Below are 19,414 nucleotides of genomic sequence, written 5' to 3'. Positions count from 1 at the left end.
AAATTTGGCCACATTTAACTTGCGATTGTATGAATCTGTTAAGAAATAGTTGGCACCCTCTAGCGGGGGACTTCGATGAGTACAATGACCTCCTTTCAATTTGATTGAATCGTTGAATTTTGAAGAAAAGAAAAAAAAAATACGATTAAAAACAAGCTGTTCTCGTCTTATTTTAACTTTTAATTTTATTTGTTAAAAAACAGAAATAGACAATGTACAACATTGAGTACAACATAAACCGTAGTCCAAGGGCCTATTACCCCCTTAAAGAGGCTGCGTCCTGTCCAAAGTTGATAATGCTGAATTGCATACTGACACTGAATTGAAGAAAATAAAAACAATGCAGTTGTAACAATTTCGTAATGCTCATGTCACACCTGGTAATCATACCTTGTAATACCCTTGTGCATTCATGCAAGAGGCCGAAAAAAGCCGTTACCGGTTCACAGCAAATTGTATGTTAGATATATTTAAATTAATTTGAATCTTTAAAACTGACTACAGTTATGGGCTAGGCAATGTCTAAGAACAAATAATGCCATTAGATGATATAACACCAGGTGCTTAGTCTATGAATGTAAATAGAACCATTAAATTCATACTTCTAACAGATTGAAAGGTTGCAGATTATTTCAATGTGAAAAATTGCACACTAGATGTTAGCAAGGCCACTCGTTTTCTAATGTTATTACCAATACTGCACGTTAAAAGTTGCCATTTAAGAGCTGCTAAAAGATAAGTCAACAGAATTATACGTACTTTATCAACAATTTGGATAGCAGATAGGCCAATTAAAGCCCTGACTGACTGCTCCATGTTCTGTTGTGTTCTGCAATTTTCAACATTCAAATCTTTTGCGAGAGAAAAAAATAATCAGGAAATATGTAAACCCTGAAAAACAAAATAAAAAACAGGCAATATTAATATACATCCATCAAAACAAAGGTTAAATTGCACAAAAAAAGCAAATGCAATAAAATGCAAATGCATACTACAGCATGAAGATACATCTGCATCAACAACAAACATCAAACGATATGAATATACAGTATCCGTTATCTGTATTATGTACACACACATTTTAAACGTCATTCACAAAACTACTGAAAAGTCTAAACTGTACAATACATCTGCTATAAGAACTGTTGCGCAAAATACCATTATGATATACAGTATTAATACTTTTTTCCTTCTTTTGCGTCAAACAAGTTAAAACTGTGCGCACAAAAAGAAATGCAAAGCACAAGCCATCGAAGGCCACAAAAGTGCATGTCATCAGGTCAGTTGGAAGCCACTGGAGGACAGGAGCTGCGGTGAGGTTCAGCAGCTTGACCGCACTGCCGACCTACTGCAGCGCCCTGCCACATGAACCATTAGGGGAAGGAAAATGTGGGGGACGTTTTAATTCAATGATTCAGCCAAGCAGGGCTGCAAATGCACTCAACACTCATTTATCAGTGTAGCACGGTCTCTCACACACACACACACACACACACACACACACACACACACACACACACACACACACACACACACACACACACACACACACACACACACACACACACACACACACACACACACACACACACACACACACAGTAGTGACAAGCAAAAAACTGCATCACTGAGTCACAGGAGGACCACAGCCTGCTCAGCACGGACACAGGCTACGTCCTGGTGCGTATGAATGATTGATTGATCGAGAGGCCATCGCAGGCTCGTCACTGGGTACGTATGTCAGTCTGTGTGTGTGTGTGTGTGTGTGTGTGTGTCTGTGTAAGTGTGTGTGAGCTGTTGACGACTGTTTTCAGAGGGGAATGCTTGAGGCAGTGCAAAAAGATAGGTAGTATCTCTATCACACTTATTATTCAAAAATGTGATGTGACAGAACCGAAAAGAATTAAAATAAATCCAGAGAAATGTATCTTCAAGATTGGCCAAGCTGTTGTTTTTCTTTTTAAAATATATCTCAGTCTTGGCACGTTCACACATCCCCCTGGTTGTTTGAGGTTTATCCTAATCGCACTGTACGTGAGGTACCTGCAGGTAATACCTGTGAGAGAGTAAAGCTGATTTTCCTCTAAAGCCAAAGAAAAAAAACAATGGAAAACATTCAAGAACAACAAAAATCCTCTCTGTTAAGGCAACTGAATTGTGCTTAAACTCCTGCTTCTCCTTCTCCTTTAAGTGCCAGACATCACCACCTCTTCCATCCTAAGAAAAAACTCAACATACTAAGAGATGGAGTCAGTCGCCGCTATGAATGTGAGCACTTGTTTAGCTGCGTCGTCCCACCTCTGACCCAAACTCGGCTGGGTGGCTCCCTGTTGGCAGACGAAGGATGGATGAGGATGGGCGGATGGCCAGCTACAGCTTGTCCTTTTTCTTTTTTTGGTCATCTTCTTTCACGTTTTGTCCGCCTGCATCTCGGCCATGAAGCATCTTCCTCTCATTTGAAAACAACAAACAAACCAAACCACGGCTGGAGGAGCGCGGGGTGAGCTAACGGCCGAGCAGGTAGACCACCACCTCGTAGGTGCACATCATGATGGCGGTGTTGGGGATCTGCCTGACCAGGTGGGTGGTGAGGCCGCGGTACAGCGCCCGGTAGCCCTCCTCTCTGGGGACTGTCAGTAGTGTGTGGAAGAAGGAGCGGTACCTGCTGCCCTCCTCTCGTAGCCGTGTGCGGATCACCTCTGCAATTGGAGAAGTAGAGCGAGGTCAGCACGTGTAATGGCCGACAACCCAGATCCAACACATATCAGCTGCTTGATAAAGAATCTTTGTCAGCCTGGAGAATCTTCTGTTATACAACTGATAAAAACAGCAGATAGTGGATAGTGTGTAGAAGTGTAGAAGGGTTAAGCTGAGGCTACAGGACTGGTTTTACTATCTTGAAGACGTTTTGCCTCTAATCCAAAATCTTCTTTTCTAATAATAAAGGTTAAAAAGAGGTGGTAAAAGTTGGACTTAAAGCAGAGGTTTCACTGGTGGAGTCTCACGACCCCTTTTTTCCCCTTATCATGAAGTTGCGCAGCTCGTCAGCACTCAAATTTATTTTACAAAAGTAAAAGTGCTAGCCAACTTCCTATCATGTCTTGTAAATAAATTATTGAGAAAAGTATGGATTTGTGTGACCTGCCAAAAAATAAATGGCCAATTTTTTTTCTATAAATACATATATTTTAAAAATCCCTTTAAAAAAAAATAAACTGCCCACGCAGCCACGACCCAATCCAAACAGTTCTGCAGCCCACAAGTTGGGAAACTCTGACTGTTGGTCCCTCCTATTGGCAAAGGTGTGATATGCCAAGAGGGTGAAACCTATGTGAGTCGTTACTCTCACGCCCCAATGAGGCTGCCTGTGAAAGGTGGCAGTTGTATACACAGCACTCTCTGACCTCTTTTTCTGAAGTCAAGAAGCCTCTTGAGAGGCGAAACAGCAAAACCAGTCTAGTGGACTCAACTGAACTCTTCTACAGTGGATACAGCGATTGGATTGTGTTGGAGGAACAAGAGCGAGTTCACACGGATGTGGCGAGACAGACCGAAACTGATCTTTTCTGCCACCATGTTGTTTGGTTTTAGTGGTGGTTTGAGTCAACCTTTGACTGGTCTGTGTTATTCTACAGTGGCTCCGAAGGCAACAGTTACCGTGAGGATAGGCGATGGAGGTGGCACACGTCTTGGAGGTGGCCGCCGCCAGCATCATGCCCACAAAGTCTGAGGCGTCTCTGACCACCTCTTCGTCTTCGTCCATGCTGGCGCGCACTTTAGACTCCAGCAGCTTGCGCTTGATGCTCTCGTAGATCACAAAGTGGATGACGGTCTCGGAGATGCCGGCGTACGAGGCCGACATCCCTCTGTAGAAGCCTCGCAGTCCGTCCATCTGGTAGACTCGACGCACGCACTCGAATGCGTTCATCCGCCGCTCGCCCCGGTTTCTGGAGGGAAAAGTTGCAATTGTGGCGTCAGCAAATGACGCACACCGTCGAGTGCATCGCACGTGGGACGGTGGGAGGTTCCTCACCTGGTCTCCAGCTGCAGACGGGTCTTGATCAGCCAGATGGGATTGGTGGCTGTGATGGCTGTGAACCCTGGGAAATTCAGGAGGACAAGAGGTTCAGACAGACGCAGAGGCATTTGGGAGAAGACAAATCTGAAATCACCTAAGTCTACGTTATGGCAGTGAGAAAGCAATTCACTAAAAAGGCTCACAGGACTACTGCTCGGCTGCTTGGCTGGTTGGAGCCAAAATCTGAGGGAGTTACGCTGGTTAAAAACTGTGCTCCACAAAAAGTGTGATGAAAATGTTGATCTTGAAATGCAGCAGACACATAAAATGTGCAAAAACAGCGACTCCCGCTCAAGTGTTTCGACTAACTTGAGTGCAGGCAGCGGCTGTGCGTGCTCCGAATATCTAACAGTGAAGAGCGGGGAGAGGACGAGCAGGGCCACAGAGTGCAGCTCAGTTGTACTTTCATTTGACTGCCTTCATTTTCTGCTGAAATGCTAATAAGAGCTCTTAAGGTCCTTACACACCGGGAGCGAATTCGCTCGGGCGAATAATTTGCGCTATTTTAAAACATATTGAAGTCAATGGCACCGTGCACACCGGCAGCGAATGATCGCAGAGCGAAAAGGCAGACATTTTGAACTTCTGGTCAAATTTCACCGGGTCAAATTTAAGCTCCTGGATGGTCGTGTTGAACTCACCCATCTCCTCTTGTGTCGTTATTTTATTTTATTTTTTTGTAAAAGCCGTGGTGTAGAAGGCAGTGTTTCTTTTTACGCACATAAAACAAAACTTCTCATATATTTTATTCTTTGGTTTAAATCTGTTCAGAAAAGCTGTCTAAATGATAAAAACATCCAAAGGAAAAATGAAGAAATATTTTATGGCAACAGGAACTTAAATGTGGTCAGAAAACGGTTTATTATCGCCGCTTCTTCTTCATCTTCCACCTGCGCCGCCGCGTATTGACCTGACCTACATATCCAACTGACGCACACAACACGCCCTCTCAAGACACAAAAAACAAATAATAATAATATAGTATAATCATTTTAGCAATACAATAAGCAGAAAACACATGTCCACTATAAACTAAGGTAGTCGGCATACGAAAGTCATTAATTCAACGGCTGCAACACCTCTCTGAAGAACAATATCAGGTGAACCCAAATACTTCACTTGAGGATGCAGTCGACTCCATTGTTTCTCCTGAGCCCCAAACTTCAGTCGCTTAGCGAATTTCAGACGCATATTCACGTCACGCTTGGTGTGTATAGAAAAAAAAAAAAGTCGGCAGCGTAACACTGGTCTTTTCACGTCGCTTATTCACGTCGCTTCGTCTTTTGCCCGGTATGTAAGGACCTTTGGGCTTATAATAAAAATTTCATACATGAAAAAACAGGATCCGTTCTGAAGATGCACACAGGCACTTCTGTCTTTAGTGTTTTAATTTGCCTTGTGATGGACTTGTTACCATCCTAACAAAAAATAAAAAATAATAAAAAATGCAGTTTGCACAGTAGGCTTGGTATGGCTGCTCTTATTTTAGTCATGTATTCCTTCAGTAGATAAACACATCAATATCTAATCTGTGATTTAAAAGAAACAAAAAAAACATACAGTGGTTAGACACCTAAAAAAACGCTACTGGTCCAACTAGTAGATCTAATAAAGCACAGAGACAGAAATAAAACAGGTGAACAGGAGTTTGTTCAATTATTGAGCAAAAAAACAACCTCTCAGGTGAGGTGTAGTGCAGTCATCACTTGCAGACAGTAGAGACCTTGTCTTGTTTTCATGTCATGTCTGAGCTTTCAGCACTCGCTCAGGTTAAGACAGTCAGAAATGAACGCCTTAAACACACTTCCCCACTACACATGGAGCAGATTTAAATGTGTACACAAGCTGGTTTGAGTTATTAGTGTTGAATGATTGTTTGAACAGACACCTAGCGTAACATACACTGTTGTTAAAATTTGACATGTGGGATGTGGCTCTAAGTCTCGAGGAACTTTGCATCATTGGAAAAATGACACAAAGCTTCTAATTAAAGTTTCTGATACAAGTGATGTGACATGTAGGAATAAAAAAAAAGAACCCTTGGCCATTTTGCAGTTGAAATAAAAAATAAATAAATAAACAAACATCTTGGATGATGGCAACAAACAGACCTGTTGTCACATCTAGTGTATCAGAGCAACACAGCCCGACGGCCCGACGGCGAGTGCATGAAGAAGAGAGGCTGACACAGCTCTGACAAAAGAGAGGAAGAAAGAGAGTAGGAGAGCAAAAAAAAAAAAAAAGAGGGAAGAGGAAGGAAGTAGCGTCTCTGGCGTGTACTCACGAGGGAGGGGCAAAGCTCCTCCAGCTCCTCCCCGCTGCAGCTAGTAGCCTGCAGATATGGGGGGCACAGTTGGCGGGGGTCTCCCACCCAACCACGCAGAGGTGAGAGCGTTAGAGTAAAGCCCTAAAATAGACACAGCCTGTTCTGTACCACAATCACACACAAGCAGCAGTCCCATCCACCCCCAAAACCCTCCAAGCAAGCAAGCAACCAGCCCCGGCCCCACCCACCACCCCGCCACTCAACTGTTGGAGAAGAGATGAGAGGGGCTGCACAGACCCTTCCTCACATCTTCCCCCAAACTCCATCCCAACCACGGAAATTCATACTTTATTTTTTATATATGTGTATATAAAAGCATATCATGGTTAATATTGTTAATTAATTAACACTTTACCTTTCCTATTAGATCTCAGAAGACAATCCAATCCCAGCTACCGGCTTGGTGTCACCGGAGTGAGGTGCAAAAACTGACACAAAGGCACTGGTTGTGTCATCGTCACAACATTTTGTGCCCTTGATGTACATGTGAGGAATTTAACGCTGACTCAAAGCGGGTGGCAGCTCCAAAGGGACAGGGAGAGAAATGCTAACCTTGTCTTAGAGTGTGACAGACGTGAAGGCGAAGGATGACAGTGATGGGAGGATGAGGAGTGCGCTGTGTGGGCATGGGATGACAAGAGGAGTGACCACAGAGGGAGTGTGACTCAACAAAGTCTCTGGACTAAACTGGGATGAAATGAAACGACAACAAAAAGACAAAAACCTCTCCTAACTGCAGCAGGAGAGTTTCTAGGGAGCCGACCCATTTCTGGAAAAACAGATCAAACACCTCCTGGAGGAGTTGTGAGGTAAACTCTCCTCAATGTCAAACACTGACTGACTGTTCAATGCCGAACCTCAATGTTTGCGGTGAACTCTGAACTTACTGCAGTCAGTTTGTCAGGTTAGGGTTCAGGCTGGGAAAGCGAACACAACTTTCCAAGAATACATATTCCAGAGATAGATATATATACATATATATATATATATATATATATATATATATATAAAATCAATAATAATACACAGAGGTAACAATAATAACTCAGTTAACCGCTGCAGTAGCTTTCAGTAGATATTTCTTAATTATCAAAGTTTGCTATTTTTGTGCTAGACCAAACCAACATGAAGATGAATTGTACCATTAGCAACACAGGTGAGGCCTCAATGCAACCCAAACCACTGTGCAATAGCACTAACAGAAGCCTTACTGGAAGAGGAGCTTTACTATAAGGCAGAAATTATCAGCTCAAATCAAGTTGGAGCCTCTTTCCTGCATTACTTCAAAAAACATTAAGGCTCACTGATTGTCTCCAGCATCAGTAGCCTCATCAAGTCTCCAGTCTGAGGAAGAAGTTAATTTTCGAAATGATGAACCCACAGCTTTGCTGCGTATCAAGTTAGAAGCACAGCCTCCAAATGTGACTATATGAATTTGCGTCAGGGCACGCTGCTGCTGCTGCAGCACACGGTGCTTTGTAATGCTTCCCCAGACGCATAATCCTCATATTATTTCTATGCCGGAGTTTGTCCTACTTTCACAGGAGGCCGGCAGGCTTTAGATTTACCACTGGGAGAGGATTGAGAGACACAGTCAGACCAGCTTCCTTTCACCAGGTCTCAGGCTGCCCGCCATGCATACCAGGAAATACACGAACAGCAGCAAATTTACAAAAATAGGTTGGATGAAAGGGATGAGATGAGAGGCAATACACAACCAACAAACATGTCTATTTTTTTCCTTCAGGTTAATCTGTCTGGGAAATAGCACATGCACTGACTGCACAGATGTCAACCTGTCAATCATTACAGGGGCCAAAGGCAACCAACCTAAAGATAAGATTAGGTTTGTTTACATTAATGTGTATATTTGTTTGCTCGTGACGGTGCTCCCGAGGTCACGCACTCGAGGAGACCTTCCTCGGGAGCTACCCTGCACGAGGGGGCCGGTGGCCAGCTGTCTGAAGGACGGACTGATGGTTCTGATGGATCGTGACAAGACAAACATCAATTGCAACCTTCTGTGGCAGTGACAAGGCTAGCATTTCTTGGCTTCAGACGAAGCGGGAGGGCTCTGCAGTAACAGAGAGCCTCTATCAGGGAGCTCCAAGTGCAAACCGGCAGTAAACCCTGCCAATGGCTACGCTGACATAACAGAAGAGTAGTCAGTGTTGCGTCTCTCGAAGTCATAATGAAATGGACTATGACGTTTGCTTTGCTTTGCTTTTGATATCATACCAGTGTAAAGAGATGGGGTGCTACCTGACGTGTCCGCCTGAGTGCCAGGGGCCCCGCTTGACCTTTGGGGGCAGTGCTCTCTCCTCTATGCACAGAGCAAAGAAGGGGGCCCAGACCACACTGTTTAAGTGACAACTGGGATGTTAAATTATTTACAGAGTCCTCCGGGGAGGACTCGAATACGATAGAATATAAATATATAAATAAAAATATAGAGTCAAATAAAACGGGGGAAGTAAGGGGAAGAAAAAATAATGGAGTACAAAAAGGGGGAGAGGGCGAGGAGAGGAGGAAAGCACAACCCAAACTTTGAGGACCAATTAGATTTCTTCTTGGTTCCAAACAGGTGAACTCAGACATTGTATAGGTGCCAAAACTGAAACGTGATTGTTAGAAATTGTCTTGTAGATGGAACTCTCTTGTTTTAATTTCATTAAAGTCTCGTCAGAAAAGGATTTATCTTGTTGTTGTCAAGTGAGCTGGCAAGCAAGACCACCATGGGCAGAAAAGAGAAAGGTGTTTTTGTAGGAGGCTTCAGAAGCTTTGAAGCTACTGATTCTTTACAATAAAAACAGTGAGGCTGATTTTTGATCCAAAGAGTCTCAAATTGTGCTTTCTAAAAAACATTTTGATATGTTGTAGACATGAAACAGGTACGTCAGGAGGACTTACAGAATAACTACTTTAGCAAGCGTTCAGCGTTCACAAGATTTAAACGTGTGACTACCCTACACATGTATATTGAAGGAGGGGGGTAACAAAAATGAAGAGGGGTTTTAAAATTGTTATCAAAGACAATAATGGGGGGGTGAAAATTGCTGGAAGACCTTTGTTGTAGATTTAAATAAAAAGCCAAAAGTGATTCATACGTTATTCAGACTGACAGACGGACAAACAGACCAACAGGAAGGTTTAACAGACAGAGAGACAGACAGACGAGAGGAGGAGGAGGAAGAGGAGGAGGAAGAGGAAGAGGAGAGGGACAGGTCATTCATTACCTGCCATCCCAGCCGAGATCATGTGCACCTGCGTGGAGTCTGGCTCCAGGACGCCATTCAGCTTCTCCTTGGCTGTTGAGTAGGCCGCAAAATAGATGGCCCTTAGAAGGAGCAGAGTCAGGAGTTTAAAGGAATGACTTTACTTGCTGGTCTGGCCTGAGCCATGGCAAAGAAAAAAAACAAAAAACACTTTTTTTACCTCAACTAACACTGTCAGAAAATGTGACTTTACATCTGACAATTTTCATTATGAATACATTCCATTCATTTAAATATTATTGAAAATAAAACATAATGAAAATAAAACAACATGCATAAGTGTATAAGTGATACATTAGCACATGGGGAGTTTAGTGGCACTCAGCCTGAGCCATTTTTATCCATCTGAACGTGTGTGTAGCAGATTTATCTCCCGTTATTTAAGCTGCTGCTCACTCATAAAAAAAAAAAATAGTAATAATAATCACAGGATTTATTTGATACTTCCGCTGAGTGGAATTAAACCTGGCGGACACACCCATCAATCCTCACGCTTAGCTAAAAGCACACGTTGACAGTCCTCCTGCACATGTGCAGTGCACATACAGCTGAATGGACAAGGCGCAGAGCATCCGTCGCACCTACTGAGTTCACGCTAATGGTGAAAGATGCTCTGCCTGTACTTGTGCACTGTGTTACTCGTGTGTCTGCTAACAGGTACAGGAGGCTCTCATTAGCATGTGGACTATTATCCATTTTTAAAGCAGCATCAGAGAACTGTTACCAAATTCCACCAAGACACAATAACTCTGTCGCCCAGCAACGCTGAACTGTTCCTGTAGTTACGGAGTAATGAATCTGTTTAATCAACTTAATTATACAGCATCACAAGCTTAAACTTTATCTTAATCAATGTGTCATTAAATGGAGCGGAACTGCATCTGGGGTTGCCAGAGTCAGAGTCTTCCATCGTGTCAGCAATAAAACAGGCTTAATTCCAGCTTGTTAATCAATAACCATGTCAGGCTGCCAGTTTAAGCATTATTCAGGGCAAACTACACCAGGTGAAAAAGATGCAAAAAATACTGTAGAAGAAGAAGCTATTTTTCACAGGGGTTAGGCCATAAGCGCATGCCTTCCAGCAGCAACAGTTAAAAAAATAACTTCAACAGCACTGAAGACATGAGGAACAGCGTCATCTGCTGCTTCTTACGTAACAACATTTTCCTATAGCTGGGTGTCCTCTAGCTGTCATGGAGAGAGAACAGACTGATGCTTCCACAGCTGCGCTACAAGCCTACAGGACACATGAACTCACACACACACACAGTCTGAGCCAAACAGGAGGAGGCAGCCTAGGCTGGTTAGGAACAGGACTGCACACGATACTGAATATGTAAACCTTTCACGAGGATAGAGCGGACGACCGCGATGCACAGACAGGAAATGAAAGAAATCAACATGGGGAGGACAATCATGCTCATGTGATGCTGCAGCAGAGAGGTCAGCGACGACAATCACATCCACGCAGCGGCACGAGCACAAACGCACGAGGCTCAAGATAACAACCCCACCATTATAACAAGAGACAACAAGGGTCACATGGTGAGTGACTGACAGCTGCATACAGCCAGATGTTTGGGTTGAGATGTAGCTTTCAGCAAGGTTATAGAAATGTGACCGGATGGATAACAACCATGCAGGTGAGAGTAACAGCATCAGCGCCGCTCCCAAATGGAACCCATGAGGATAAAAAAAAAAAAAAGCACAGCGTTCTTCAAAAGCATCCACGTGTCTCGCAGTTCTGTTATCTGATCATTGCTGGTCAAGTTGGGAGCTAAAAATGGGAGTCCGTGAATGAGACACTGGAATTTGAGTTTCAGCGAGAGTGGAAAAAAAAATACCTGGAAGGTGCCACACCGACGAGGTTTGGTCCCAGGCCTCTGAAGAGTGAGCGGGGCCCCTCTCTCTCCAGGATCAGCCTGTGCACAGAGAGCATTTCACTTAAGATACACAATTAGGTCATTGGCTTAGGAAAAAAAAAAAAAAAAAAAAGGGGGGTTTTGTTTATCATTGGCTCTAATGAAATTGTCTAAAAGGATTTTCTAATAAAATTGTGTTTATTCCTGTTCTCTCATGAAATGAGGTTAAAATAATGACAAAAAAGAAATTCCAACCCTTGTGGGACACCCAATAAAAGATGGAACAAATACATCAAAGGTGATAGCAGGAAAACATTTATTTTATTCAACATCTTGCAAAAGTAAGAAAAACAAAAGCAAGCAGTCGTTCTAGTTTGTTCCTAAAATGTGGGTAATGTGATTGTTGAATGCAAGGTAACAATCCCTGACTGAAAGGCCAATGACAGTCTACTGTGTGCACACTGCACAACTACGACATTCTCTCCAAAAACAGCCACATTCACAAAACGTGCAACAGCATTAACTGGATAAGAAAGCAAAAACACATTGCGAACATGTAATAACACTTGTAATGTTGTATTCAGAAATGCCTTTACAGAGGTACCATTACATAAAATTCAGGACTGACCCGTTAATATTTGGACAGCGTGTCAGAATGGGCCATAAAATCATGCAACACACTGCGGCTGTTTGAAACCCGACACTCTGCTTCATTTAGCAAAGAAAGCCTCCACATCTGCTGCTAAATTTACTGGCAAAGAAGGTCGCCAGAGGTCAGCTTCACTTTTTGAGTGACCTGCCAGGCCCGGACACTCAACACAGCTTGGCATTACACACCAGGTCGTGTTTGACAAACCGAGACACCCAAAATAAATCAAACGGCACGCATGTCCTTGCTTTATCGCTGTTTATGGTAGCGTTATCACTGCACACGTGTCTGGGTTGTTTTTTTCAACCCCATTTCAAAGATCCTCACTAGATTTCTAATCTACCTCGGTACCCTAATTCCAATAGAGGTCCGTCACCAAGTCCTCCTACACCTGACACAGAGGCCAAAAGACGAGACAGGAATTGCCTTGTTTTGTTGTCCGTGTTGGTAGCATCTTTAGGTCCGGGCAGAAATCTACTTCTCACTGAAAACATGACAGGCAGCATCTAACAGTGCGTAAAGAATAGATGGAACGGATCAGGTTTTAAAGTGACGCACTTGGTTCTAAAGTGGAGAGATGTCTGCGCCTCTCTGCAATGCTGACCCACTTTTTTCTTTCCTTGTCTGTGTGCTGTTCTCTTCCGCCCTGGTTTGCCCTACATGTCGTAACAGCAGCGTCTATTCTCTGCCAACAGCATTCTCTTCCAAGGATAATACTAGAAATGACATTCACTTTGGTACAAGGACTTAGATGAGCTCAAATCAATGACCTAATCAATATATCAAACATAAACTACCAGTGTTTCAAAGTCATTTTTCTCTCTAGAGAAAGATATCAACCAACAATTCTAATTTAATAATAATTATTAACAATAATAATAATAATAATAATAATAATAACTATTACTTTGTATTCCACTTAAGACTCTTGCTTCCCATTCTTCTGCTACCAAATAAAAAGAAGAAATAAAGTGGGAAAAAATGCATATTTACTGAGGGGTTTGTAAGGGTCAGAAAGAAGTGCAGCAAATGAAAAGTTTTGCTAGTCATAATAATAACAATAAAAAAAAAGATCTGTAGGTCATTTTTTTTCACAAAGTGAAGTTCATATTTCCAGAGATCTTACTTGAGACAATGTAGAGGACCAGGTGGGGCCACACGGGCCACACTGGCTCCATTCACAGTGCTGAGCTGGACTTCAGAGATGTAGAGGGTGATGGAAGAAGACTGCAGTCTCGTCTTCACCACTTCCAGAGGACAGGTCAAAATGGCTCCCACAGTGCCTCCACATCTGAGAGGGGGTGAGTTGGGAGATAAAGACCAAAGGAAGAGGGTGGACAAAGAAAAGCACATGAACATGGCGAGAAGAGAAAAGCACTTGCACTTCTGCAGAACTCACAAAACACAAGCAAGATTCTGATGACTCATCTGAGTAACGTCACATGGAGCTTGTGGCCGTCTATTATTCCCTTCAGGGGATCTTGTGAAACTGACAAGCAAATTGTTCCAACACAATCCAACTGTCTTTCTTGTGCCAAAATGCTAACACAGCAAACTGGCATCAAGACACTGTGACCTGGCACGACCATGTGCCAAATGCTGGCGGAGACAATGTGGAAGCCGCGACTAGTTTGATCACACTGCACGCAGCTTCAAGCAACTCAAACCAACAACGGCCCAGTAGCAAACCTAACTCCTTGAAACATGCAAAGCCGTTTCTCAATGTTTGCTTTGCAGCATTTAATAACATCAAGAGTGAAAAGTGATATGAAGTTCTCCATGTTAACTGGTTGGACCAGCATTGCGATCATTTCAGTGCATGCAAATCTCTCTGCCAACACTGGCACAGCAAGCTAAAATGGCAGCCCAAATTGTAACTCAAAAGGGAAAAAACAGGACATTCCTTGGCTGAATTATGATGCACTTTGTCACTTGACGCTGTCCACAGCGATAGTTACATTGCATCTGTTATGTACTTGTTTGCTCAAAAGAGACGTAGTGCTCGCAACCCAAGAGGCCGTAGGAAATGTAGAGAACTGGTTTGTTGCGGTAGTGCAAGACGACAGCATTCGGCAATAAAAATCAGTTCCAACTTCACACATTTAAACAGTGAGGAATGCCAAGTCAACCGAAGAAATGTGATCCTGGTTCCTCATGCATTCAATCGTAAAGTGACTCATTGGCAAAACTTCAATCAAAAAAAGAAATACTCAACAAACTGGAAACCATAATGTTATCTAGGTCAAGGGTCTCAGAAATCACTAGTGAGTCTGTCTCCATTTATAAGTAGCATGAGAGCAGAAGCTCACAATTAAATTAAAACAATACTTAAAAAGTGAGCTTCCTCTTTATTGGTAAAAGGGCCTGCATAAAAATGTCCCATGTGTTGCGTTTGAAGGATAATAGTTGGAGCTGCAGCCCCTGTTGAGTAGTCCCAGCTATATTTACCTTTCAAAAGACCAGCCCACATTCATGCTCAGAGGCAGCAGTGACCCTTGGCCCACTTTCCCTTTGCTCTCTGCAGCATGCAACACAGGAGTGAGAGAAGGAGGCCTGCGTTGAGGCAGGACTTCAGCTGGTTTCTTATGGTGTGGACAGGGCCAGACTAAACTGATCTGGTTGTTTAAATATGTCTTCATATGTAACCTTCTCTAAAAGGCTGGCGAGAGGAGAGCTGTGTTGCGATCACTGTGGTGAAGTGTGAATTGTTGCGTAGGTGAAGGCACTGGGACGGTGAAGATGGTGGATTTTTAAACACAGCAGGCAATAAACTGTAAAACTCTTTAGTCGCCTTTCTATTGTTGGACAAGTTTGTACGGCTGCCAGTGCTGCCAAACTCTGAATGAGATGCAGCTCGGTTCAGCAAAAAACGTGACCTAGTTTGTAGTTTGCAAACCATCATCAGCAACAGTAGTACTGCCGTTCTCCACATGTTTAAGAGTGATTCACACCACAGAACAGTGTTAGATCTGCATATAGATGGAACAATTGTGTAATCTGAGCAGTGTATATTTTTGTGGTTAGTGATTGCAGTAACCAGGCCAACATTCATTTAAATTTTGTAAACCCTCTGGCGTGGAGCTACAGCTAAACTAGTTGTTTATTTTTGTCTCTGCGGGCCTCAGAACAGTGTCAACAAACTGGAAAAACTACTAAAATTACAACGCTCTACAACAGGCAGGGGCCGTTAAGCTTTCGGCCCGCCGAACTCGTAGAAATTATATTTCTAGTAGGTAAGACATAAAATAGATGCATTTTATCATTTTTTCTGAATATGAAGAATCGTTTCAATAAAGCACTAAATACCGTGAGGGTTCAAAGACACGTATGTTGCTCTAACTTTGCTTTTGTTCACTTTCAGTTGACATTAGAGCACGTGTTTTGTACATATCATATATCTCATCCATCTGCTGTTGCTCCGGCCGCTCTGTCAAATCACAGAACCCCTTGGCCACCTGTCAAAAAGTTTTCCCAGCCCTGGTCAACAACATTGAAACCGGAAACGCATCGACGTTGCCTTTCACGTGAGCGGACAGAGTGCTGCTCACAAAACTGAAACCAAAAAACTTGACTTCTATGACTTCTAAAATAAATAAATAAAAGGGGCCAATGTGGTTCGCATGCGAGCGATTGCTTTGCATGTGCGCGTAGTGAATATAGTGGGGTCGCTGGCGCGCGACTCGGAGTGGTATTTTGGACTCGCACGTGAAATGCGTGCAGCTGCCAGGCGTGTCGCAACTGCACGCGCACCCGAGGGAGAAACAAAAAAAAGAGCAGCAAACGTTAGCGACCTACTCAAAGCCGAACGTGACGCGGCATGTCGTCGGCACCGAAAAATAGGCAGCACGTTTTTCACGGCAGGAGACGGACTCACCCTCCGGCGAACAAATGAACCAGTGTGTCCCGCTGGCTCATGGTTTAGCATGCCTGGCGGCAGCACACACCGAAGCAGCTGCGGAGCTGGGTCCAACACGGCCTCGGCTCCCGGCGCCTTCTCCCACGGGGTTGGGGTGAGTCTGCGGGAGGGAGGGACGCTCGTCGAGTGGACGAGGGTCGAAGGTTGTCGATGACGAGGCGGCGCTGGGCCGAGTCTTCGCTGATTCAGACTGCGGCGGGCCGACGAGCCTCCCCCTCCACCGTCAAGCCTGCTGGCGTCCTTCCTGCCGTGGGCTTCGCTTTGCAGACGCAGCGGGGAGATGCTGACCGTCAAAGAGCAAAGTCTGACAGACGTGCTGCTGAGCCGTAGCAGCTGGTTATATGTCACTGGCACGGGTTTGGCCCGGACAACCCTCGAATTTCATCGTTGCTGCAGCAGCCTGAGAGGGAAGGAGGCAGAGCTCTTAGAGATAGGCTACCCACCCTGCGATTCCTATTGGTTGGTTTGGTCACTGACGTCACGTGACCCCGCCTTGATCATGCCTCGTTCACATGCTCACTGATGTTAAATGATTAACGCTGCATCAAAACACAGAACGAATGGTGTTTGCGTTGAATCTTTTGTTTGTTTGTTTGTTTGTTTGTTTGTTTGTTTGTTTGTTTGTTTGTTTTACCTTGCTTTGGTATTTCATCTTTTAATATCAGGTTAAACATGTATTTGTCATCCTGGACATCCTTAGGTTTATTTTTACGGCACATTTTTATTACATCGAAAAAAAATTGCACGAACCAAAAATATTATAGAATGACACTTTTTAGCCTAAAAATTACAATATAGTCTCTTTATTTGTTTGTACACACTCAGTGTGAAACCTTGGTCTGTTTAGATGCACACAAAGCTGATATCCTGGGAGGAATTGAGGGAGGATAATAGGCTTACATTTAAAGCACAGTCACTCCACAATGGAATGTTTTGGGGTTTTTTTAGACCAATTGCAATTGGACGATTTTCATGGCACACCTTACATTATCTCTGCAGACTAGTTTGCCACGGCACAGTGGTTGAAAAACATTGCTTTATCATGTGGAGCACTTTAAGGGCAATATACAGCATTTTGAAAAATACATGGAATAAACCAAAATAAAAAAGAGCCTCATAAATTCTAATTTGCTAAATGAAAGTTCATTTCAACATTTCAGCAGGTACAAAAAATTCATAAAGTTTACATTGGTGTGAGCAGACATACAAGTAAGGATTTCCAAACTAATGTGGATTACAATATTGAAATCTCATGTTATCTGTGTCATTCAATTGAATGCGTTGCAAACAACAAATCATTATAAATCTAGATGCCAGTGTCTCCTTGCAAGTTTAAGTCCCTGTCAATCCCCACAATTCACACACAAAAAACAGAGGATTCAGTAAAATATCCATCAAACAAAATACAAGTCTTTCTTTTTTTTATTTTTGTTTTCCTAAATTTCAAATAACTCATTACTTTTTTTTAATTACCATCTCCCTACAGCAGCTGCAAGTTGACAGCAGCTTTTGGTGATTTGGGGGAAAGTCAAGATATGTTTTGCTTTCATTTATCATCAAAATCCGAATCAGAATACTTTATTCATCTCCAAGGGGGATCACTTAATCGTGGCAGAAAATACAAACAGCTTTCTTAGTTCCCTGTTTTTAACTAACTCTTTACCAAGGCTATTTTTTTTATCAGTCATCTACAGAATCAGATGACACCACACAGAAACCAGCCAGTGATTCAATATTGCTTCTGAATGAATTATGTTCTCTAATTGGGAGCCACTATGTCAAGTTGGAATCATGTGTATGGTGTCAGAGAGAAAACTAGCAGTGTCAAGTCCTGCATTAGGGAGGTTATACAAGTCCCATGACTTTGGACGTAAGGATGGGAGAGAGGCATTCACTGTTAGATGAAAGGGCGTGTCTCGGTGTTATTGCATAATGCAGAATACATACGTATTGTTTTTAATTGAGAACGTGAGTAAAAACAAAACAAAACAAAAAAACATCGCACCTACAACTGGGAATTACAAATGTCCAATCAGCACAACTTTCTTAAGGGTTTATTTACACTGAGTAACTTCCTCCTGGAATATGAAGGGAGGACTTTCCATGTCTTTAAATTTTTAGAATTTGCATGTGAATTAATTTATCACATTAAAAAAAGGAAAGTTGCCTCAAATCAAAACCACTGCTTTTGTCTGGGAAGGCAGTAAAAAGAGACCTAAATATATTTCCTTACATGTTCTGAAGAACTACTCCACTAGAATGTGTAACAGTTGAACATGAAAGACAAATACTGTTAAAACAGGATGATACTCAGAAGGAAAGTGCATTCATGAAACTCTATTGCAAGTTTCCCTTTGAATGTACAAGAAATAAAGCAAAATGCAAGTTGTTTTTCCAAAGTACTGAATATTGGAGTAATAACTTGTCCTTGAAATCTGCAAACGGTGAGAACAAAACATCTCAACCCTTTCTTAGACTGAAATGGCATTCCAGATGAGTTGCTATTCATGACAATACCATGATGATTTGTAGGATGGGAAAGACGGCAAAGTTAAGGCCAGCGTCCTCATCGTGAGGGCAGATGAGCATCTGCAATAGAGGAAAACCCAATTATTTCCTTCCACTAGAGCTCATGAGGACTACAGCTAATCGTCAAGGAGACCACGAGATGGAACGGTAGCAGTCCAATTAAAGTTATTGAAAGCCAAACGCTTTGAATAAGTTTTACGGTCTGTCTGTCTTTAATCATCTGTATCGCTGTCTCTTCCAGTTTCTGCACACACTTTTATTTCGACTTTCCCTCCTGTGGCACTGCAAATACATTATGTAGGAGCATCAGACTGACATATGCAATATCCAGTAATAAAGGTTATAAATCAAGGTGATTTCATTTTTATCAATCGGCTCAAATGCAGTGCTCATTATTAGTATTCATATATATAAGAAAATGCATTAATAAAGCTTTTTCCATGACTGGAAAAACAACAACAAACAAGAGGTAGTGTGTCCTGCAGATTTTTGTTGATGTTTGTTTCTCTGAGTAGGCAGCTAAAGATAGTATACAAACAGTGCAGTACGCTAAGGAGCAATGCCCTTTGGTTGGTGTAGAGCAGAGTGGAAAGCTCAATCAGGTTATTCATTCACAGGCATCAAAATAAGTAAAAATGTTTATTTTGAAGCCCTGTCTGTACAAATACAGTATATTGAACTAAAACCTGCCACGACCCGTAACCATTTCAAAACACAACCACACTTATACAAGTGGATGTAGATGAAACTGTATTTCCACATGGCAGATTAGAGACCAA

The 19,414-nt window shown here is 42.7% G+C and overlaps 1 protein-coding gene across 1 annotated transcript; it reads right to left on the bottom strand.

Annotated features, from left to right (window-relative positions):
* Window positions 1-873: 873 nt before the first annotated feature.
* slc25a36a (solute carrier family 25 member 36a) lies at window positions 874-16,509 on the bottom strand. Its single transcript, XM_076021080.1, has 7 exons — window positions 16,065-16,509; window positions 13,317-13,481; window positions 11,524-11,601; window positions 9,641-9,741; window positions 4,034-4,100; window positions 3,658-3,947; window positions 874-2,699 (listed from the first exon to the last, which is right to left on the bottom strand). Exons 1-7 carry the CDS (start codon window positions 16,103-16,105, stop codon window positions 2,506-2,508), a joined length of 936 nt encoding a protein of 311 aa, XP_075877195.1. The 5' UTR covers window positions 16,106-16,509; the 3' UTR covers window positions 874-2,505.
* Window positions 16,510-19,414: the final 2,905 nt, after the last annotated feature.

Source organism: Nelusetta ayraudi, unplaced genomic scaffold (assembly GCF_046127955.1).
Source record: "Nelusetta ayraudi isolate G7.1 ecotype Tasmania unplaced genomic scaffold, CSIRO-AGI_Nayr_v1 ptg000011l, whole genome shotgun sequence".
Classification (NCBI taxonomy): Eukaryota; Metazoa; Chordata; class Actinopteri; order Tetraodontiformes; family Monacanthidae; genus Nelusetta; species Nelusetta ayraudi.
The sequence above is the reverse complement of the archived record's forward strand: the minus strand, read 5'-3'. Positions and strand labels throughout refer to the sequence as shown.

Bases quoted from the DNA above. Each gene is read 5' to 3' on its own strand.
- slc25a36a (XM_076021080.1), bottom strand. From the start codon at position 16,105: ATGAGCCAGCGGGACACACTGGTTCATTTGTTCGCCGGAGG. The intron at 11,602-13,316 runs GTAAGATCTCTG...CTCTGTGCACAG, and splicing joins GGTCCTCTACATTGTCTCAA to GCTGATCCTGGAGAGAGAGG. The intron at 2,700-3,657 runs GTAACTGTTGCC...CTCCAATTGCAG, and splicing joins CTCCATCGCCTATCCTCACG to AGGTGATCCGCACACGGCTA.